This window comes from Magallana gigas, chromosome 5 (assembly GCF_963853765.1).
Source record: "Magallana gigas chromosome 5, xbMagGiga1.1, whole genome shotgun sequence".
Taxonomy (NCBI): Eukaryota; Metazoa; Mollusca; class Bivalvia; order Ostreida; family Ostreidae; genus Magallana; species Magallana gigas.
Genome location: NC_088857.1, coordinates 51,753,584 through 51,776,987, shown reverse-complemented (window position 1 = coordinate 51,776,987; position 23,404 = coordinate 51,753,584). Strand labels below are relative to the sequence as shown.

Here is a 23,404-nt window from a genome sequence, read left to right as displayed (position 1 = left end):
ATAGTATCCCTATCATCATTTTAATATTTGATAAGTATATGTTTTGTGGTCTTCTATTGAAAAGTGAAATAAACTGTGGGTGTATAGTTTTGTGAAACTGTTAGTATCAATCGATTCAGATGTGTATCGTCATAGCTCAGTGGTTAAGGTATCATGCTTGTGAACTGCATGTCATGAGTTCGAATTCACCCGGGGCTTTTGTTTATGTTTACTGAATGACATTTTTGAAAATATAATTTTTTTTAATCTAAAATTGCACATTTTTTCGCCGATTCGACATGTATACTTCTTATCTATCATGCTTTCTATCATAATCAAGCAATTTTCTGCCGATTTGAGAAACTATTTCAAGGTGTAGTGAGGCACCTTAAACCGATTAAAACTTCACTGTAACTAAACAATATATTATCTGTAGATTATACATGAGGCGCATGGTATGAATGGTTCGCACTTGTAAACACTATTGTCAACGTCATAGTAAACAACTCATTGATTGAATTGGCCGAACCGCAGGCAAATTGTCACGTGATTTCTATATATGGTAAGCTTTCGTCAAGGTGAATTCGAAAGACTTCTGATTACTTTCCCATTGGTCAGTTCTTGGCTTGGTATATATCAGTGTAAAAGACTGATATCTGAATATTTTTGCTGAGACAGGGACTGAGGTAAGTTGTGCAACCTATCTAAATGTAATGTTTAATAACCAATCATGAAGCGAGGCCTAACAAATCCAACGGCAGGCATGTGTTTTCCTTTAATGACACGTTTACCGGTGAACAGGTTGGGCAAAATTACCGCATTGAGGAATGATTACGCTAAACGGGAACTATTCTCCGTTTCAGTAATATGCGGGTTTTTCTCGATGTATAAAATAAATCAAAAATACCCCTTAAGTAAAAATAAGCGCACGAGAAATGCAATGTGGTGCAAAAGTACTTTATACAAATGACCTTCGTGGCCTAAAACTTAAGTCATCCACAGCTGCGAACGAATATATGACGATTTTGAACTCGTGGAAATCGTGAGTATTCTTGCATTGATCGTAAATTTTCCATTGATAGTTTGCTTTTACTGCCTAAAATCCCCAAAATTTCATAGTTTTGTGTTCAATGAGTTGACACAACTTAACTATTCAAGAAAAATTTAAAAATAACAGAAATTGTTTTTTTGGATTTAATATTTTGATCTCGGGAAGACCGTGAAAACTACGGAAGCTTGGATCAGCAATGCTTTTAAACATATCGCAAACTACAATTTAAAAGAAAATGATATAAAACTATGTTTATTTAGAAGAAACTTCAATCCCAAACCAAATGATGATTTAAAAAAATTCTTGTTCCATATTTTGATTAAAAATGAAAAAAAAAATTGAACGAATAATTCTATGTACGAGTTAACATGTGTATAGAATAACCTAACCACATTATTATCCATAGAGGCTACATGTACCATAAAAAATTTTCTGAATAGATTTCGCCGAAACGCAGCTGTAAATGTTAAAATTTCAAGCATACACATAGTAAGTGGGTCCTTTTTGATAATAAAATGTAAAAATATTCTTGCATTTATTCACTGTTCAGTTTAAAGAAAACAAGACGTGAATGGAAAAACATGTCAAAATCCCGCATTTGCAGGAACGTTTTTATTACTGAAACGGGGAATAGTTCCTGTTTAGCGTAATCATTCCTCAATAGGGTAATTGTGCCCAACCTGATCAAGTCCGAGATAAACATATTGCACTTAAATTCATCATTTCTTGGAAAGCAGTAAGGGAGGGTGTGTTTAGAGATCCCCGAGTGAATACAAGGAAGTGGCCATATCCAATAACAATGTGTGAACAATTTAAATCTAATCATGCTCAATGATAATGTTACAGTCGATTGTCTTGATTTGTTAAACATCTAGCTGGTGCATACATGTAACTTCAGCAGGTCAAGTACAATCTCCCGATTAGCTACATGTATATAACCGGCTTGAAGAAGATATAAAGCTTTTCAAGCTATTCAGATACTAGAGTAGCTTGATTTAGCTTTTGCCTCATACATTCGTCTTATATATGTAATTTTTTCAGCATGTATAAAAATCGCATTTTATTGCAGTGATAGTTTCCACATTTGAACTGCTCTGTAAACAATGCATGCAAAGATTACTCATCAACTCATGTCTCTTTCAGAGAAACTTGCACTTAAAATTTTAAAAGTTTTTGGGGCAAATGATTCATGACCATACAGTTAGTTTTTTTTGCTAATAATTCATTACAATGAGAAGATATCATACTTATCCACGCCTCAATGCCAACAATGTGGCGGACAGTTACCCAAACAATGGAAATGTATTTTTTGTTAAAAGTGTTCAAAAGCTGCAATGTTTAAATCGGTTTTTTTTATTAAGGTTACTTTTAAATGGTCCATGGTGCAAAAATTAATAGATCATGCAGGTAAATTGCGATTTTTTGTCTATTTCTCAAAATTTGTGTGAAAAACTGCAAGAAAAAAGCATTAGCGAGGTATTCCAAATAGCCTAATAAGGCTATAAAACTTATTTAAGCTATATAGTTAAATCAAGAAATTGTACTGGACCTTTTCAGTGAAAGAAAATTTGAAGATTCCTCACTAGCATTGCTACAGTTGTATATTTAAACGGGTACTGGATAGCTTAATGGACAATTTGGTTAGCAAAGTACCGCATCAAGAAGTACTGAATAAAAGTATAACAATCGTCACTATACATGTTTAAACATATAACTGTTAAACAGAACAGGAATAATAAATAGTAAGAGAGGGAACTCAAAACGCCCTAGTCTTCTTGTTAATCTCAATCTCATTAGTCGTGTTAAAAAGAATTTTTGGCGAACAGGCGATGCCATCATTGGACTATAGACTTCTGAAGTCAGATATCCAATCGAAAAACTTAAAAACATTTGGTTGTTTTTTCCCAAGCCAATTACATAATCGTTTTCACCTGTATTTGTAGATCCGTATAGTTCTGGAGGAGAGGTGTTCATCTATGTCGTAACAATCCCTCCCTGTACACCTAAATACCCGGATTTGTGATTTACCCAAACCCACCAGACTGTATATAAGCAGTCCCTCTTGTTCAGGATCCATCACACCTTGGGAGGATGGGTCTCCTGCAGCCAGCTGTAGTGTTACTTCTGTTGTTGATTGTCTTGTGTATAGCGGGACATGCAGTGGATCGATACAATGGGAGAGGTATCGTTTATATATGCACATTAATTATCAATTAACTGTTAAACAGAAAAAACCAACCCTCACTCGATAAATGACCATTAATCCTTTGGCTGAAATGCTAGCTTAATACAACAAGTTTTTGTTTTGTACATAAATACTATCCGGTAACAAGCGTTTGATTCCATTCCCTCATTTACATTTGTTCTTACGTTGCGCCATCACTGGTTGTCAAATCGACTGTATAAGGAAAGGGATCAAATAGGCAGATTGCCTGCTGCCCAATCCTTATTATGTAATATTTTACATAATAAAATATTGTTTACATAAATCCTTAATATTGTCATCATAATTATAATAACATTTGAAAAATGATTGTGCTTGACGTAAAAAAAACTAAAATCTAAGTGAGCCTGGGAAACCTCTATTTTCAAATTTTGTTTTAAAAAAAAAATCATTTGTAGTCAGTGCGCTTTTTTATTTGGTGTGTTATATGAAACAGTACACCTTGATATTGATAATGTTCAACCAGAATGAATTAATGACGCATCCTGATTAGTGTCAATAGGTCGAATCGTTTTGGTAATGATTGACGCATTTTTGAAGATTTTTTAAAGACACAATAAAGAGTATTTCTCTCTAATTTGTAGAATTGTCCATTTATTAAAAAATTAATATAGAATAGAAATTAGACAAAAATGTACATATTTGACTCGTTATTTTAAGAGATTTTAAACGTGGGACGAAGCTTAAGGTCAGACGACACGTTCCTCAATTTTAGATAACTTTTTCCAGGAATTTGTTAATGGTTTACTACTACTTTGACAAGCCTTCTTGCAAAAAATTAGGGTACCTTACCAGGCATTTCTGCAAAATGCTAGAGTATGCAATTTCCTATATAATCTTCTTGAAAATACACTTCAATTGCTGATATAAAAATCAATACACCACTGCAAAATTCACTATAATAGGACTATATCTCCGCCGGGGCGGGGCTTTGAACTCACAACCTCTAGAACCTATACACTTCTGGCACTGAGCGGCCACGGTTCTAACCACTTGACCATCTAGACATATTACCACATCCAAGTAAATTTTGATCATTTTTAAAGTAATTTTAAAATTAATATTTTTTATTGAAACTCTTCATTACGAGGAGATACAAAAACGATTCTCCAGGAACGTGTCGTCTGACCTTAAAGATTGTAAACAATGTACCCCTACATTGAGATTTAAATAATTTCTATTGTTAAATTGTAATGAACTTTCAAATTATTCATTTTAACAGTAACTTTTTTCAAATTTCAAATACAAGTAAAGATCGGTTTTAAACAAGGAGTGAAAGTCTTCGGGTATACATGAAATCATTTTAATCAAATTAAGATGGGCTGCAATCGGAAAATATGATTTTATACATTATCAAAATAGTGTTGCAAAAGCCGAACTTAATTATTCAGTGAAACAAATTTTATTCGCGCGCAAGAAATTTTCGCGAGGTTTATGACATTCTCTAGACGACGTCAAGAATTTTTTTTGTCGCAATAAAACTAAACCTTTAATGTATTTCTGGTTTGTTTAGGTTTTGTAATAACTACAATCGCTCAAATTGGTTTATCACTGGCAAATCGTGAAATTAGTAAATTTATCGCTAATAAACGTTGTCCTACAGCATTAAATTCGATTATTTTATCTGGTTTTCAGAATAAGAATAACATTTTAATGAAAACTTTAATTTAAATCTTTTTAAATAATTATTTTAATTGTAGTTATCGGGAAAAAAGAAGCCAGAATCGTCCTGAATGAATTGAGAAAAAGACATGTGTCACACGTGTTGAAGGTAAGAAGTTTAGATATAATATTAAATATGTGTATCATTTGGTTGACATCAGGGCTAAGAGGTCACTATTGCTAGGCGTTATAAATAATCAAAGAATTGATGTACTGAAAGCCGGGCTTTTTTGATGTTCAGTTGTGCATAGTATCGTGTATATTTATGACTGGCATCCCCCATTATTGACTGCATATCTCTCTCTCTCTCTCTCTCTCTCTCTCTCTCTCTCTCTCTCTCTCTCTCTCTCTCTCTCTCTCTCTCTCTCTCTCTCTCTCTCTCTCCATATAGATGTAATTAGGTGTTGAAATATGTTTTCAGTTTTTATGTCCTTCTGCAATGTACAATTCTAGTGCAGTTGCAGCTGCATTTGTAGGTGCAGTGCAGCATGCATTTGATGTTAACAAGCGTCAGAGAGTGATTAAATTTTTTAGTGGCTATCATAAACATGTATGACTAGTGAAAGAATTTACTGTACATTTAATTTTAAAACAAGCTTTTTCAAAGCAATCCCCACTTTCTTCGATATGCGCCCGAACACAACGCTCTGTTGGTTGTAAAATAAATAATGGATTCCGTGTATGTTCCCAAAATGTAGTATTTGTCTTTAAAATTGTATTGAATATCAGACAAATAAATTTTCTTGCTTAATTAATAAAAATTAAAAAGATTTTAAAAAGTGGGATAGCTCTGTGACAACGCACTTTGAAAAAAAAATATTTGTAGTGCGTTATATTTGGTACCAAGTTATTGCAAAAATATTTCAAAGTGCGTTATATGAAGGAACATTAACATTTCCTATGATCAAGACACTTAACGCACTGTGAAAAAATATGTTTTGGATTTTGATTTCTATTAAGGTAATGGTATGATAATCTGTAAACACTAGTGAATATATAATTTGCATATGCACCGCCAGGGAGAACGGGGAGGGGATATTAATACCGTTCAATTAATTGTACATCATTTAATTCGGTTTTTTCCCCAAAAAGAGATCATTTTAAGGAAGTAACTTTGCTGCATACGTAATCACAAGATAAAATGGTGAAAGTTGCCGATATGCGATGTAGTTTATATCCAAATAAAATAATACAAATTTCACAAGTGCATCATTTTTCAAAGTGCGTTGTAACATAGCTCTCTTTGGTAAAGCGGGAGCTTTTACTTTTGACACTGTTTAGTTCTTTGTTTACTTTTAAAGTTTAGCTATTTATAGTAACATTGGCGATTTAAAACTCAAAACATGTTGCAAATAGACTAAAAATAGCTCAAACATCAGATGTAGAATTTTTTAAAGCAATATAAGCTGTGGTTTTTAGAATTTTATTTTGCTGCAAAAACCTGCTAGTATGATAAGTCTGCCTGTAACTTAAACTTTTATGATAAATAAGATTTGAAAAAAATCATTCATTTCTGTCATGAGAAAGATTTCACTTATAAGGAATATATATAGCAGATCAATTTTTGTACAGGACGACAATAATTCAAATTTGCTCCAATTAGGGTTTCTTAATGGCTTTTCCCACACACAAAAAACCCCAGAGCTAACAGAAATTTTAAAACCATGATATTTTTTGTTATTTTAGTAGAAAATAACATTTTCTTAAAACAAAATTTCAACATGAAAATTGCAGCTCATATTGCTTTAAAAGCTTTTTTATTCTTTTTGCAAAGCAAAACAATTTGTCGTTAATGTGAAACTAATGAGGTATAGAGTTTCAGTACAGGTAAGCGGGTCTCGATTTACACAGGCGTGCTTTCTCATCCTCTTTTAGTGCATTTAAATTGTCGCATTGCAGATGGTAGTTCATCGAACATTTTCATCATGGTCATTTTAATTATTTTCATCGTTTTACAAAGTTACAAATAATTGATTCAAGAGGTCAACTACACAAGCCTTTTGTTTTACATTCGGAAGTTTCAAGTTTTCTTCAAGGCAGATTCATATTTACTAAATACATAGGATAACAGGAATGCATATTTCTTGCAATGTGAATATCTGATTCGAAAATAAAAGTAGTATCAGATAACAAATGCACATATACTTGTAGTTTGAATTTATTATTCTATCTTGTATGCTGTACAGTTACACCTACCCTATAATTCGGAAAATATTCAATATGATATATGAAATGAGGAAGCTTTGTCGAGGGATATTAATGAAGTTGTCACCATATAATTGTATCTTTGATAATTTACTCTTAAAATCTCTTCTGCAGAGGTCAACTGATTCTGAACTGAATTCTGAAATAGACGAAGAAGAGGCAGATGTTGAACTTGCTATGATAGAACGGGAGTTAGAGCGTTACGAAAATGAGTTGCAGAACACTGAAGACAAAGGACCCAATCAACGTGAAGCAGAGGGCGGGGAAAAACTCATCCAGGAGGCGCTGAAGGTGAGGGCGCGAAATTCAAAATGAAGGGTAGAATATAATAGTTGGTTCTTTGTCACGTAAGATTAATTTGGAAAGTAGGTTAGCTAGAAGGAAAAAACATCATGCTATTCTTGTAAAGTGCTAATTTTAAACACTGCTCGCTCTACACATATTAATTTTTTGTCATGTTTACTTACCGTTAATAATAGAAGATTGAATTAGTGCAACTTCGTTCTAAGGGTAATGTTGATCCCGACTCTGACGTAGTGAATCTGTTGGAGAGCATGTATGTGGACGAAGGTTCCAGACACAACCAACACGTGAGTAACGAACATAAATGTTCAACTCATTATGATTTTATATATATTAAGCAAATTAAAACTTTTCTTAAGATCTGCAAATTTAACGTGTCAAATTTTGATAATTTCAGGCCAAATATTCTCTAAAACCTTAGAAAACAAACTCGGAAGAGAAATGTTTTGTCTGTTACCTTTATACTTAACTTTTTAAGTTACATTTACTTGAGTACACATACCAGAAGAAAACTTGATTAGTTTAGGGACTTTTCAGATTTCACACCTATTGATATAAGTATAATATGCAGATTAACATGGGTCACAAAGCATACTGGATAATGGATGTAATTCTGACTATACAAATGTACTTCACTTTATCGATTCCAATATAAAGTAGAATTATTTTAACAAGACCTAGGACTTTCTGCAGGATGTAGCTATCTTTTGTTGTAATTTCAAGAGTAACATACACAGATTGCGTAGTCTTAGCTCAAAAGCCAGACAAATCTTGTTGATTTCAAAGAGACATGGTTGAATGGACTACAATGATAAAGACAGGCCTACGTCAAATTGCTGTTTGCCACAACTACCTAAAGTCCAAGCTTGTGTTGTGGGACGTCTTCTTGCTTCTACACACGAGACCTGTATGTTATTATATTCATTTGTTTTAGCCGGAAGGTATTGAAAACATCGCTTCAAAGAAAGGAAAGGTATTTGGTGACACCCATGACGGTCATCGCTTGACACAGAAGCAGATTGAGGAGCTGAATCAGATGGTAAGTTAATGTCAGTAAATCAACCAATCAGATGATCAGTCTGCCAGAAATTCAACCAATCAGATGGTACGTCAATGTCAGAGAATCAAACAATCAGATCGTTGGTCAACGCCAGTGAATAAATGAATCAACACAGCCAGGCTCATAGAAATTTTTTTGAAAGTGAAGAAGGGAGGGGGCAAAGCTAACCGAAACGAGTTTTTCAAAATCCCGTCGATTCTTTACGTGTTTAAAGTAAAAATAATATTTCTTTGACACAAAATTAATAAATTCTGATTGACCAAATTTATCGTAATTAATCTGATCTTTTCACTACCTTATAGAATGGTGGAAGAAAGAAGAATTTCCTGAAGTCGGCCACTCTCTGGACAGATAATATCATCCCTTACACCATTGACAGCAGTCTGTGTGGGTCTTTTATACTGAGTTGTTTGATACATGACTGTTGATATTACCAGTAGAAATTTCAACATTATATTAAAAAAAGGCAATGTCTATTCTAACATGTAAGTAGTTTTAATTTAGCCACAGATCAGAGTAATGTAGACGTCCTTAACAAGGCCATTCAACAGTTCACTGACTACACCTGTTTGAAGTGGGTCCCCTATGGTTCGGCGGAGGCTAACAAGGCCTCTTATTCTACCTACATTGAGTTCATCTCTGGCAGGTACAGACGCTTGGTTTCTACAGTATCAGACTTTGTTGCAGTAACGTTGATGTCTATGTTTGTAAATTCTTGTGCTTTGTTGCAGTGGATGTTGGTCCTATGTTGGTAGAGTCTTTGACGACAAACAGCAAATCAGTTTAGAAGACCCAGGCTGTGTTTCGGTAATATGATGTTCGAATAAATTGGAATATGAAAGTATTAAAAACGAATTATTTCCCTTGTTCTAAGATGTAACTACCAATCATATTGAAGGTATCGACAGCTGTTCATGAAATGACGCATGCTATCGGCCAGGAGCACGAACAGTCCAGGAATGACCGAGATAATTACGTCACCATGCTGTGGAGCAACATCCAGGGAGGAGAAACTAACAACAACATGGCGAAATCCAACACCTATGACTATAACCCTTACGACTATGAGTCCGTGCTCCAGTATAGTTTGACAGTGAGTTTGTTGCCGTGATCCAATCTTTCACTTAAGGAGGCCGACTTTAGTTTGCATTGCGCATGTTTTTGCGCATTCTAATATAATACAGTTGATTTATACTTCACTTAAAGATAAGTTTGTTAACCGTTAACGTGATCTAGTATATCTTAACGATAAGTTTGTTAATCGTTACCGTGATTCAGTATATCTTAACGATAAGTTTGTTAATCGTTACCGTGATTCAGTATTTCTTAATAAACGGCAAGTTTGTTTACCGCTACCGTGACCACTATATCTTAACGGTAAGTCTGTTAACCGTTAACGTGATCAAGTATATCTTAAGGATAAGTTTGTTTACCGTTACCGTGATCCAGTATATCTTAACGATAAGTTTGTTAACTGTTACCGTGTCAAAGAATATCTTAACAGTAAGTCTGTTTACCGTTACTGTGATCCAGTATATCTTAACGGTACGCATGGTCACAAATCGTCTCTCTATTTCAAACGTGGATCATCTTAGTTTAAAATGCAACTAAAATATGGTTGCTGAGAATAGCCGTTGCCATAGTAACCGAGGCTAATGATGGAAAATAGTAAAATTTACCCAGTTTGAAGCCACATTAGAAGGTTTTGTCCACTAATATACACTATCAGTACTTTTAAAATGTTACCATGAAAATCGACGGGATTTTTAAAAATCGGTTTTGTTACGTGTTCTTATAAGCCTAAACTCTTGATTTTTTACATCGCTTTCAATATCCAAGTGGTGAACATTTAATTTTGAAAATTGACACCCGTTGCTATGGAAAGAAGGGGAAAAAATGGAAAAAAAAACCCTGAAAAATCGAAGTTGATTTTGATATGCTGTAATTCATGATTTTAGAAATGTTTGGCAACTGTAATTGTTGGAAATATGCCCATAGTTTTATAATATGCCACAAAAAGTTATGTTGTGCAAAACAGAAGTGTTGTAGCTATGGGTATTAAAGATGCAAAGAAAATCTCGCCGAAATCCATACCAACGGCAATTATTTTAAAAAGATTTGCATTAATTCAAATTAAATCATATTTTGAAATATCTGTTTAGCTACCATGGAAACACTTTTAGTATATGCGTTTTTCCATATTAAATTTTTTTCATTATATATTCTACCCAAGAAATTTGTTTCGATTACTCACAATATGTTCTAAAATGATTGATATTCCATTTCTACATCTTAGTCTCTGTTACCATGACAACAGTACCACATAGCACCAAATAAATGGTTTTAAGTTTTTTTTACTCATCAAAGTCTATCAATAATAAAGTATGAAGAAAATCTTTGACTATGCATGGCCACCAAATTATGATCTTTGTTGCTCTAAAAAATAATGATTTTAGTTAAAGAATGTACACAAATCATGAATCAAATTTGAACCATAAAATGTAAATGTAATTAAGTAAAATTCAAACTAAAATATTGACGTCTAGTATGACTTTATATTGTAATGTTATCAGGTCTGATTTTATGTCGATCCTTTCTTCAGTCATTTAGCACAAACGGACAACCTACCATTGAGTTCAAGGATCGGCGCCTGGATTTCCTGGCTGATTCTGCCACTGGACTCATGTTCTACGATATACAGGATATTACTGATGGTTATAATTGTACAGGTACACATAATTATTTAATTATTTAATTATTCCTTATAGTTAATGAGGTCTTGATGTCATTATGTTTATTAAAAGTCTGATAGTTTCTTTTTAGAATTATTAAAAAAACCCAATGTATATTCAACATAACATCGATTTGTAACACTTAAATATGTTAAGTAATTGGAATATGTTAATTTATGGTAGCGTATGCGTGTCAAAACCTCCAAATAGTGTCATTGTTTAGAACTTTAATGCGTTTTCTTTTATAGAGTGGATCTGAGCTCTTGTTTTGTCATTCTCTAAATAAGGTTAAATAAAAATTAAATCGATTTCAATAAACAAAAACGTGAAGAGATGACCTACTGTCCTTTAAAAAACAACACATTTTGTATATCAACAATTGAACGTTTTAGGAAATAATTTATACAAGTCCATAGATTCATGGCAAAGTCGCATATAGCATTTAAACACCGAACGTTATTGTTACTCAAATGGTTCAGTGGTTAGAGCACCAGAAATAAAGTAACCATATCAAATTGGGTTTTTAGGTTGTGGGTTCCATACTAACAAATTTTAGGGCTTAATTTTTTATGGCGTCGAGCGAAGCTCGAAAGCCATCTAGGGATCGTACGTCCGGAAGTTACATTTTTAGGAGCCAAACAACTCAAATGAGTGCAAAGTTTTCGTATGTGTTTCAAGAAAAATAGATGACATACTTCAATTTCGAGCAGAACTGTACGTCAACAAAACAAGTTTGCAGATTCGAAATGGTTGCCGTCTTTAAAAATGTTCACTTTTTTATTGAAAACAATATGTCTCGGTTTCAGCGGATGAATACACTAGCACCGAGACACATGCGATAGCTGGGCTTACATACTCAATTTGGTTATGAAATGTACTAGCCTGCAAAATAGATGATTTTGTATCCATATCGAAAATTGACAATGCACAAATGTTTGATCTTGTAGAAACAAAACTTCCTAATCGAGCGATAAGTACATCTACATAAACCAACTAGTGAACTACTTTCACTTTGTAAACAACGTGAATGGGTGCTTTCTTTTATCTACCCCCGATCTTTTCGGCCCGTGTCATTTGGATCCTTGTGAATTTTAGATGAAATTGATAATAAGAGACAGAGTGGTTATCAGCAGTATACAATATATAGAATTAAACACAATAATAATTTAAATATTTATTTCCATATAAATAGAGAAAAAAAATCTAAAAAATTTTTAACTCCTAAGATATTACTATAAACTTAAATTTTCAATTGAAATTCAAAACTTTTTAAGAATTAGGTGAGCAAATTTGTAATGAATTGTAATTTTATTAGTTATGTGATAAATAACATTTTCTATTTTTTTTGAAAAAAATTTTTTTTGATAATTTATGGAAAACAAAATACCAGCTTTTGAACTTGGTCATTTTTTGGCAAAATATTGCATATGATATAGCGTACCCTCATTGTACGGATAACTCCTCTTACAGTTTTCAAGATAAGAAGTTGTTCTTTTGCAGATCAATTATACATATATCAGAGGTGTGCATATTGCTAGGATTTTGATTACTGATAATTTGTGAAAAAAATACCAGCTTTTGAAGTTAGTCAATTTTTAGCAAAATATTGCATATAGGGTTACCTCATTGTACGGATAACTATTCCTACAGTTTTATAGATAAAAAGTTGTTCTTTTGCAGATTAATTGTACATGTATCAGAGGTGTGAATATTTTTAGGATTTTTATTTCTGATTATTTATGAAAAAAATACCAGCTTTTGAACTTAGTCTTTTTTTAGCAAAATATTGCATATGAGGTACTTTATTTCACTGGATATGGGTTGACATGGATTATGGATACAGTTCACATATAAAAAGAAAACCCAGTTAGCTGTCTCATTGACAGCTTTTCACTTGTTTAAAAAATTATTTAGGTTTTTACTCTTCAAATTAACTTTAACTCGACGCCATTGTGGCCCTTCAGGCCTTTGATTTCTTTTTTGTTGATATATTCAAAACTGAATAAAAAAATTAGAAATTGTCCTTTAGTAAATTTGTATTATGAGATTATCAAATAAATTTAATTAAAAAAAATAAAATCGTATATTACGACTAAACCAAATGGGTATTTGCACTATCTTATTCCCTCATCGACATATGAAGGATGAGTTTAAAGTCTGATAGAGTTTCTGATAGCAACGCATTTTTAGTTTCATATTAAAGATTTAATGACAGAACTTTAAACACATCCTTCAAATTTAGACTCTATAAGAAATTCTTCTTATAATAAACATAATGGTCGATGGCTTGAATGGAAAAAAAGACCTTTTTCTAAAATATTTTTATCTCAAGAGATTCATGAACTTCTGAATCAATTTCCGCAAAATTGTATTATTATGAATAGTCTTTTGTATTTATTGGATCATGGATTGTATGTGTGTGGATATGTTATATTATAAAATGAAAAACAGTAAATGAAAAATATTATTCATATAATTAAACGTTTTTGCATTGCAATAAATGAGTGTTTTGAGTCTCAAGAAAAAGTTTAGATATGCAAACGAAGGAATTGCTATTAAAGATTGAAAAAAAAATACGTAAAAGTAAAAATACCAACAATGCAAATATCCTATTCACACAGTTTCATAATTTCGGTCACCATAGATCTAAAATTAATATCAGACAGGTATAAATGTTTCAGATTCATAAACACTTGCAATTTTATATATTTACATTCTACTGTGTTTTTCCATTAAATTCTGTGATCTTCAAATGCCTCTAAATGCAACAAGTAGTCAAAGGTCAAATTGACGAGTTTTATTATGACGTCACAAACGTTGAACGCTGTAAACTGCAACGTCACAAGCAAAAATCAAAGTTTACACTTGTGGCTGTTACTGTGGCTTTTCCATTTATATTAACTTACCCTTAGGACAAGATAGGAATTTTAAGGTATGAATCACATTTGCAGACAAGGCAAGATGTTAAAAAATGTAAATATAAGCATTAAATCATGATTTTTTGAAGTATACACTCTCATAACTGCAGCGGTGAGTGCATACAAATTGAGTAACGCGCTAACGCGCGTTACTCAATTTGTATGCACTCACCGCTGCAGTTATGAGAGTGTATACTTCAAAAAATCATGAATCAATGCTATAGTATACCTGACGTGAAATCACGTCATAAATAACGTGAAACGTGATATTACATGATTTTCGCGTTTAGCTTCACATGTAAATAACGCTAGACACACTTGACTAACTATAATGAAATGAGAGAATGTTTTCAGCACCCTGCCGGGGTACCGACGGTACCACCCCTCTGAAGCAGTGTCAGAACGGGGGCTTTGTACTCCACACCTGTAACTGCCACTGTCCTGATGGACTCACGGGGGATCTGTGTCAATCCGTCCGTACTGATCCAGGTAACAAGATAAATAAAAAGTTAGTGAAAAAGGTTTTAAAATTTGAGTTCTTTATCATTAATTTTTTAGGTAGATTCTCCTATTAGTTTTATGAGTACAGAGGTAAGGGTCCTCCATACCATTGAGATAAGTTTCTTTCATATCAGCCTATGTCTATTCTCTCTCTCTCTCTCTCTCTCTCTCTCTCTCTCTCTTAATGATGAATATGAAGTCTTATAGCATGCTTTCGATTTGAAAATGACAGAAAGATTGTTAAATTATGGGGGCGGGGGTCGACTTTATAAGTAAATGTATCCGTACACGATGTTGTCGACGGCCCCTGAGCCCTTTGTAAGTCATTTGAAATTCTTGTAATAAGGTTATTCGTCTATTATTATTATTATAATTTTCACATACCAAAGATAGTTACATTTTATGATTTAACTTCCCCCTCTAAGCAGAATGTGGCCCGGGAATTATAACTTTAGCCGACGGAGAATCCAGGACTATAACGTCACCAAACTTCATCAATGGTGGTCCCTACCCAACCGGCAAGGAGTGTGTCTGGTTGGTGAAGGTATGTATTTCATGGAAATTTATGTATGGAAGTATTTTTTCTGAAATTATTCGCTACGTATTTGGCCTTTCCAACAGCCAGTAAAACGGCTTCAAATAAAGGTGTTTCATCCGTCAATACCAACTCTTGTGTCGTATTCAGTCAATAATATATACATTGACTGTCCGGGTATAAACTGATATATACTATATGTAGAAAAACAATCTAACCTGTTTAGGAATAAATAAGCAGTATTTCTTGTTTTAATCAAATGCACGCACAGATCCAAATTTTTTTTTTCAAAAGGAGGGATGGGGAGGATTCCGAGAAATATTTTTAAAAATGCCAGAATGGTGTGACTGCACCCTTTCCTACCCCTTGTTTAGATCCGCTTACGAACTAATTAGCTTGTAATAAATTCCTGACAATTTTACGCGCTGTAAAGAAAGGCTTCTAAGAGTCTGGATAGATTTTGAATATCCATTTTTAATTCTTGTGTCTTGTTAAGTGTTCGGTTTTTAACGAAACATACAATCATGTAGATCTTCCGAAATTGACCAGTTGTATACTCACTGTCCATTGCAATTACTTCTTAGGTTATGCCTGGAAAATTTGTAGAAATGACCATAGAAGAGATGGACCTTACAACCGCTTGGTCAGCGTGCGATCATTGGCTAGAGATACAGTACAACCTGATTGGTCAAACTGGTCCTAGGTAAGAACTGAATTATATTGTAATGTGCATTGGGTGTAGAAAAAAACAATAAGGCTGCTTAGATAAGCTTTTTGATGTGCTTTTGATAAATCATTAGTAAAACAAAATTTTAACGACCGCTTAGAATACGTGTTATACTTTTTGTTAATGGGTTTAGTGGATAGTTTACAATACAGAAATTGTCGTAAGCGTAAGCGCCATTTCAGCATTTCACTTGATTAATGTTATTTTAAATAAAAATACAATGCATAAGACATTTAAATTTACTCCCACGATCTCACGAAAACAAAAACCTGCAAAAAGTCGAGTGTGGGAGTAAATTTAAATGTCTTATGCATTGTATTTTTATTTAAAATCACTCAATTTGTATGCACACACCGCTGCAGTTATGAGAGTGTATACTTCAAAAAATCATGATTTAATGCTTATATTTACATTTTTTAACATCTTGCCTTGTCTGCAAATGTGATTCATACCTTAAAATTCCTGCGCACTCGAACTGTACTTGGTCTCGTTAAATAAATATAAATTATGTGTAAAAATTTTTGGAATAAACAAATTCTTGGTAAATCAAATTCATCCCTTTTCAAGAGCATTGGACCTTGTTCTAAGGGTATAAGTCAAATGATCAATTGATCAATTCCAGACGATGTGGAAAAGTTAGAAAGGAGACCTATGTAACAGCATTGAACGGGAACCCCACTTTGATGTTGCTGAAGTTTGACAGTGCGTTCGCGTCCACGGCCACGGCGGGAAAAGGCTTCAACCTGACCGTGTCATCTATGGGTGGAGGTAACGAAACTAGGGTACTTAATGAATAACAAAAGTAGTTAAAGCGGTGTGGGTAATGAGGGGCTAATGAATTACACAGGTAGTAAAAGCGATGTAGGTAATGAGACAGGGGTTAAAGAGGTGTAGGTAATGAGACAGGGGTTAATGAATTACACAGTTAGTAAAAGCGGTGCAGGTTGCATGACAAGGCTTAATCAATTACACAAGCAGTAAAAGCGGTACAGGTTACAAGACATGAGTTAATGAATTACACAGGTATTGACAGCGATGCAGGTAACGTGACAGGGGTTAATGAATTACACAGTATAAGCGGGGCAGGTAAAAGGACAGGGGTTACAAGACAGCAACATTCAACTGGTACATTATAATTCTCTTCATCTTTTCTATCGCATCCTTATTTAGAAGTATTTATCATTTAATGTAGCTGGCATTACTACATCACCGGCAACACAGAATCCCTCAACTCTCTATCCAGTGACATCATTCCAAACAACTCTATATCCAGTAACATCATTCCCCACAACACAGACCTCGTCACCACCTGTTGTAGACCAGGATCTTCATTGTACTTTTGAAACTGGAACATCATGCTTCCTGAATAACATCAACAATGATGATTTTGATTGGCAGATTCAAAGAGTAAGATTTCGTATTTTAATTTGTATGCTATGTGTCAACATGCCTTTACAAGCGAGATCACAATTTATACGAAACAAAAAATTGGACCGGGTTTGGTTTAATTAATATAGACTAGACTTTGACCCGTGCGTGCACGTGTTGACATTGCACATCGGACATTTACGGAATAGGTACATCGACACACCTTGTTATTGACATTTACATAACAGAGCTATAAGCTTACAATAATGCTATTAATTTCACTATACACTTTTCTTAATTTGAATAATCTAACTGTGTCTCTGGAAAGGCCCTCACCACAGTTAGAATGCCTCCCTTATACCCGTAATGTAGCAGACAAAACGATTTTGGAGAAAATTAATGAAGTTGCTTTGAAAATAACAGTCAAATTAATCACAACAAACCTTTTAGCGACTGTAAATACCTTTCTGACATCTAAAATTTTGAATTTATATAATGGAAGAATTCAACACATTTTCACCAACGTACACGTATTTTCTTTGCTACAGAGACAATACACGGAACGCATTCTATCGTAAAACTGGGTCCGATTAGGACATTATTCATTTTTACAATAAAATATATTCTATCCTCTCTCTTCTAAGAAATATATTGTACAATTTTTTGCATGTATAAATGAAATATTTTTTGTCATCACGAAGACAAAAGTAAGTACTTAGTTGAAATGTATATTAATTTTGTTAATTTTGTTATTTTATACTTTTTCTCATAAGAAATCATTAATGTATATGAACATAATATAAAGCAATTGTCCAATGAAAATTTACCCGTACTTGTATTTTCATTTCTGAGTTTATTCATTCAAAATTTGATATTGTGGAAACATAAACTAAAGATCCCGTTAGCGTGAATGTATTGCGCAAGCGCAAGATTGTAAAATCCAAAAAATCCAGATGATTTCCGGGTTTTTTTGAGCAATTTTCGTTGATTATAAATTAGACAAGCTTAACTCAGTAAAAATAAAAACAAATTGGTAATCTTCAAGTATCAATCATTATGATGTTTGAAATACATAAAACAAAAGAAAGTATTCTTCCGATTTATCGGTATTAAAGACCCAAAATTCGAGTCTATTATTTTAAGATCAATTCTATGTAAGAATCAATGATTTATAAAAGGGTCTGGCCACGCATAGTCACCAATTTTCCTTATATTTCATACATGGACACACCTAGGTGTAAAACGCAAAAAGCCACTAAAAGTTGGTTGCTAGGGGTAACCGTTGCCATGGTAATCGAGGCTAAAGATGGGAAAATAGCAAAACTTACCTACTTTGAAGCCATATTAGAAGGTTTTGCCCACTAATGTAAACTATCAAAGACATAAAACAGCCTTTTTCCTATTTTCAATTATTTAATTATATAAGAAAATTGATGGAGAAACCAATACTTTTAAAATGTTACCATGGAAACCGTTACAAATTTTTGAAATCAGTTTTCTGCGGTTTTTTAATAAGCCCAAATGGGAAACTGTTAAATTTTTACATCCATATAAATGTCAATGCAATATATATTTTATCATGAAAATTGACATCCGTTGCTATGGCAACAAAGCCAAATATTAAGAAAAACTGAGAAATTTAAGATTATTTTGATATGCTTTCATTCCTGATTTTAGAATTTTTTTTGCAATTGTTTTAGTTGGAACAGGTAAAAATATATCTAAATTTTCATTATACACCACAAAAACCTTTGTTATGCAACAGAGAAGTGTTGTTGCTATGGAAAATTAAGTTGCGTAAAAAATCACACAGAAATTCTTACTTTTTGAAAAGTCCATAGCAACGGCAGTTATTTTTAGAAAATTTCTGAATTTTTTCAAGTGTCATTAAAGTTAAGGACATACTTTATTTTTTCACACCATTTGACTTTATATATTTATTCATTATATCTGAATAATATCCATTTAAAAATGCCTAAAAATATTATAATTTTCCTTATTCTTAAGCTTGTTACCATAGCAACGGTTCTCAATTTTCAAATTTAAATTTTTAATTGCACAATCATAATAGTGTTTACCAAAAAATCCAAGATTTGCACTTTTTATTCAAACTAGATGAAGAAAACATATTTTAAAATTTCTGTTTTGTAACCATGGAAACGGTCTAAAAATATGCGTTTCTCCATGAATTTTTTTGTTTCATTTGAAAAATGACAACTATTTTTAATAATACATTCTATCCTGGAAACCCCAAGTTCTGCACATTACTCACAATATGTTCTCAAATAAGCATTAAAATGCCATATTTACATCTTTACCCTCGGTTACCATGGCAACGGGACCACATAGCAACAAACAAATGGTGTTAGGCTTTTTTACTCACCAAAGTCTATCAAATTGTCAAGTATGAAAAAAATCCGTGACTATGCGTGGCCACCGAATTTTGATTCTTACATAGAATTGATCTTAATACAGTAGTATAGATACGCCATTAAGTGCTTTCATGTATGTAATTTCAGAATAACACGCCGTCGTTTGACACAGGTCCTAGCTCAGCTTACGAGGGTCAACTTTACTCGTACATCGAAACTTCCTCAATTCGAAAGGATGATGTCGCCATTTTAGAGAGCCACTATATCATTACAAGTAGGTCTCTAAAAAGACAATAATCGTCACTCCCCATTTGTTTTTTTTTAACTGAAGAAATGTAAATGTAAATAGTTTCCTTGTGTAGAGACGGAACAGAATTATTTTTCATGTAAGCATAGTCATAACAACAAATTTAATTTTTAAATAAATTTGTGGAAAGACAATTGCGTCCCACGGAGCTCATGTTGGTGTCACATTTTTAGAGGAAAAGGGGATCACATGGAATTACTTTTTTTATCTCGCTGATTGTACAACAGATAGATGTGGGTTTTGAACCGTACACCTCTTGTGCTAAGCTCATCGTACAACACAGATATAAGTGTGGAAAGCAGATAAAATATGTTTATTTGAACATTCCAATCATATTTGCAAGTGTTCATTTTTCATTTACATATCAGAATGGTTTAAATGTTTCTTGAATAGTATAATCCCCAAAATGATTTATACCGTTCAAATAAATGTTTACGTTGTAGCTACGACATTCTGCCTTTCCTTTGCTTACCATATGTATGGCGCGACCATTGGTACCTTGCAAGTGGCGATGAAGTCTCCTAACGGCGACCAATACTTATTCAGCAAACAGTACGCCCAAGGGAACAAGTGGATCGTCACAAGTGTCGATGTTCCACCTTCAAATGGAAAGGTATCCTATTAACTTCATTTCCACACATGGACTACACGCTTGTAATATCCGTGAATTTTACGAGAAGCAGGCCACTAACACTACATGTATTTACAAAGCCTTTAAGGGACACAGGAACGAATTTTGCATAAGGACTGCGAACGATAGCTTGTCTAGCCGCCTAACTAAAAGTAATTTTTTGAAAATTGTCTAATTAAAGGTATTTTTTATAATAATGTAAACATAGTATGTATATACTTTCATTAAATATAAATGATTTGGTCAAACAAAGAGAGATACATTTGTATTTTGGGTTCAAATAGCTCATTTCCCATTAGAAAATAGCGGAAATGTTTTTAAAACATCTTCCCTATTGAAACAAAAATTCCTTTTGAGGGGTTTTAATTATTGTTATTTAGCATATTTTTACCGAAGGGTTTGTTGTTTCACGGAGGGGGGGGGGGGGGGCGGAAACATATGTGTACAGACCGAAATACATTCCAAAAAAAACCAGATGTTTTTCAAACTATTTTTGAAAAGAATTAGCAGATATTAATTAAAATGAAATTTTACTCAATATCTATTGTAAACACGTGATTTTTAAGTTTTTAATGCACATATCGACCGCTAAATAATATTTTCACACTCATAGAGACCGATTTCAATGAAATTTGTTTGGACCCCTCGTAAGCTAAACTTTTGTTTAAAAATTAATAATTTGACTACAAATTTAATTTTGATATAAATCAATTAGAATTTGATCATACTTTTTAGTAGATAAATTTGTTTTTGAATATCTGACATAAATTCCGAAATATTTTGATGTAAAATGTAGGCGGGAAACGGGTGTAAGCGTTCAAAGTTCTTTTATTTTTCTTAATACATGTACTAGACTTTAACCCGTGCGTGCACGGTTTGGCATTGCATATGATATCGGGCATTTACAAAATAGGTACATCAAAACACCGTATTATGTTGACATTTGCATAGCTAATATCAAGCCTACAATAATGCTATAAATTTCACTACACTCTTCTGAGTTGGAATTATCTGTGTCTCGGGAAAGGCCTTCACCACACATATACCCGTAATGTATCAGAAAATTGCAGAATTGCTCCAAAATTTTTGAGAAAATTAATAAAGTTGCATTGTTCAAAATAACAGTCAAATTGTTCATAAAAAACCATTTTGAAGCTATAAATACCTTTCCTCGAAAAGGATAAATCTATATTTACAGAATTTAACATATGTCAACAACGTTTTTACACACCATGTTGACAATCGAAACTCTCGGGAATTTTTTTTTAAGTAAATGCAGTGTATTAGAGAAATCTCCCGTATTTTCTTTTATGAACAGAAAAAAAATCCAATGAAAATTTACAAGCATTTGTTTTGTCGATTCCAAGTTTATCCATGGAAATGTGATATTGTGGAAACATAAAATTAAGAGCCTCCCGTGATTTATCGTGAATGTAATGCGCATGGGCAAGATTGTAAAATCCAAAAAATTCAGATGATATCCGGAATTTTTTGAGGAATTTTCGTTGATTATTAATTTACGAAGCTTGATTGAGAAAATGAAACTGACGTAAATGTTTTGATGGCTATTCGAAATACCTTAGACATTTTAAATATCAACTTGGAAAATTGGTATTTGTAAATAATATGGTCATCCCATTTCAAAGCTTACTAAACTGCACATGTCCTATTCATTTCAAATTACCTTATAGATGTAATGATACTTATTCTCACTGGTACATATTGTTATATGCATGTATATCCTATTGCATGTGTATGTAATCTCCAAACGTAATAACATTTAAATGTAATACTTTTTACAATATTAAAGTTTTGACGTGTGCAAATTTGTTTCATTTGAAAGATTCAATTCATTGGTATCAGAGGAAGTGGATACTGGAGTGATATTGCTGTTGACGATATCCACTTTATGGCTGGCAGTTGTAATACTGGTAGGTGTCCCGATCATATTCGGTATATAAACACTGCTTTAAACAGTATTCAGTAAAAAGTATAAACATGTAAATGAAATGTTCAATCTATGTTAATGCATTATGCAACGAAAAAAGCGATATCGCTTGCTTTTTTTGACAATAAATGCATACTCTTTAGCAAGAAAAAAAAGTGACTAGTGACTTACACAGATTGTGAAAGCGTTGCCGGTAACGAGACAGGGAAATAATGAATTACACAGGTAGTTAAAGCGGGGTAGGTAACGAGACAGGGATTAATGAATTACACAGGGTGTAAATTTCAAAGCGGGGCAGGTAAAACGACAGGGGTTACAAGACAGCAACATTTAACTAATACATTTATTAATCATTCTATTCATCTTTTCTATCACGTCCTCATTTAGCAATAGCTTAGACTTGTTTTCTTATAAGCAATGCAACAATATCACATAGGATATTTTTTTTGAATAGTTTGATTATCGGATGCATTAGTTTATGTTTGTGATTTCCATGTTTTACTCGTAAGCACAGGTTCACTGTTTACAAATCCTATGCTCATTTGATGTTGCTGGCATTTCGACATCATTATCAACTCTATATACAGTGACATCGTTCCCAACACAATTCCCCACAACACAGACCTCGTCACCATCTGTTGAAGACCAGGATCTTCATTGTACTTTTGAAACTGGAACATCATGTTTCCTGAATAACATCAACAATGATGATTTTGATTGGCAGATTCAAAGTGTAAGATTTCGTATTTTAATTTGTATGCTATGGGTCAACATGCCTTTACAAGCGAGATCACAATTTATACGAAGCAAAACATTGGACCGGGTTTGGTTTAATTAATATAGATACGCCATTAAGTGTTCTTATGGAGCTGTGTAATTTT

At 33.1% G+C, this 23,404-nt stretch overlaps 1 protein-coding gene across 2 annotated transcripts in view; it reads left to right on the top strand.

The window, feature by feature from the left end:
* The first annotated feature begins 533 nt into the window (after nucleotides 1-533).
* LOC105320575 (MAM and LDL-receptor class A domain-containing protein 1) overlaps nucleotides 534-23,404 on the top strand; it is a 51,267-nt gene continuing 28,396 nt past the window's right edge. The window contains exons 1-20 of one of the 2 annotated variants that reach the window (XM_034446666.2): nucleotides 534-665; nucleotides 2,974-3,212; nucleotides 4,955-5,025; nucleotides 7,236-7,412; nucleotides 7,631-7,711; nucleotides 8,359-8,463; nucleotides 8,787-8,871; nucleotides 8,989-9,130; nucleotides 9,216-9,291; nucleotides 9,383-9,577; nucleotides 11,087-11,213; nucleotides 14,489-14,623; nucleotides 15,064-15,179; nucleotides 15,755-15,873; nucleotides 16,520-16,665; nucleotides 17,090-17,304; nucleotides 19,785-19,911; nucleotides 20,388-20,557; nucleotides 22,419-22,506; nucleotides 23,111-23,256. In XM_034446666.2, coding sequence (XP_034302557.2) covers nucleotides 3,122-3,212; nucleotides 4,955-5,025; nucleotides 7,236-7,412; nucleotides 7,631-7,711; nucleotides 8,359-8,463; nucleotides 8,787-8,871; nucleotides 8,989-9,130; nucleotides 9,216-9,291; nucleotides 9,383-9,577; nucleotides 11,087-11,213; nucleotides 14,489-14,623; nucleotides 15,064-15,179; nucleotides 15,755-15,873; nucleotides 16,520-16,665; nucleotides 17,090-17,304; nucleotides 19,785-19,911; nucleotides 20,388-20,557; nucleotides 22,419-22,506; nucleotides 23,111-23,256 — 2,412 coding nt within the window. In that variant the 5' untranslated portion in view covers nucleotides 534-665; nucleotides 2,974-3,121. Of the gene's footprint in view, nucleotides 666-2,973; nucleotides 3,213-4,954; nucleotides 5,026-7,235; nucleotides 7,413-7,630; nucleotides 7,712-8,358; nucleotides 8,464-8,786; nucleotides 8,872-8,988; nucleotides 9,131-9,215; nucleotides 9,292-9,382; nucleotides 9,578-11,086; nucleotides 11,214-14,488; nucleotides 14,624-15,060; nucleotides 15,180-15,754; nucleotides 15,874-16,519; nucleotides 16,666-17,089; nucleotides 17,305-19,784; nucleotides 19,912-20,387; nucleotides 20,558-22,418; nucleotides 22,507-23,110; nucleotides 23,257-23,404 lie in introns of both variants that reach the window. The other variant, XM_034446648.2, reaches the window with a different exon arrangement.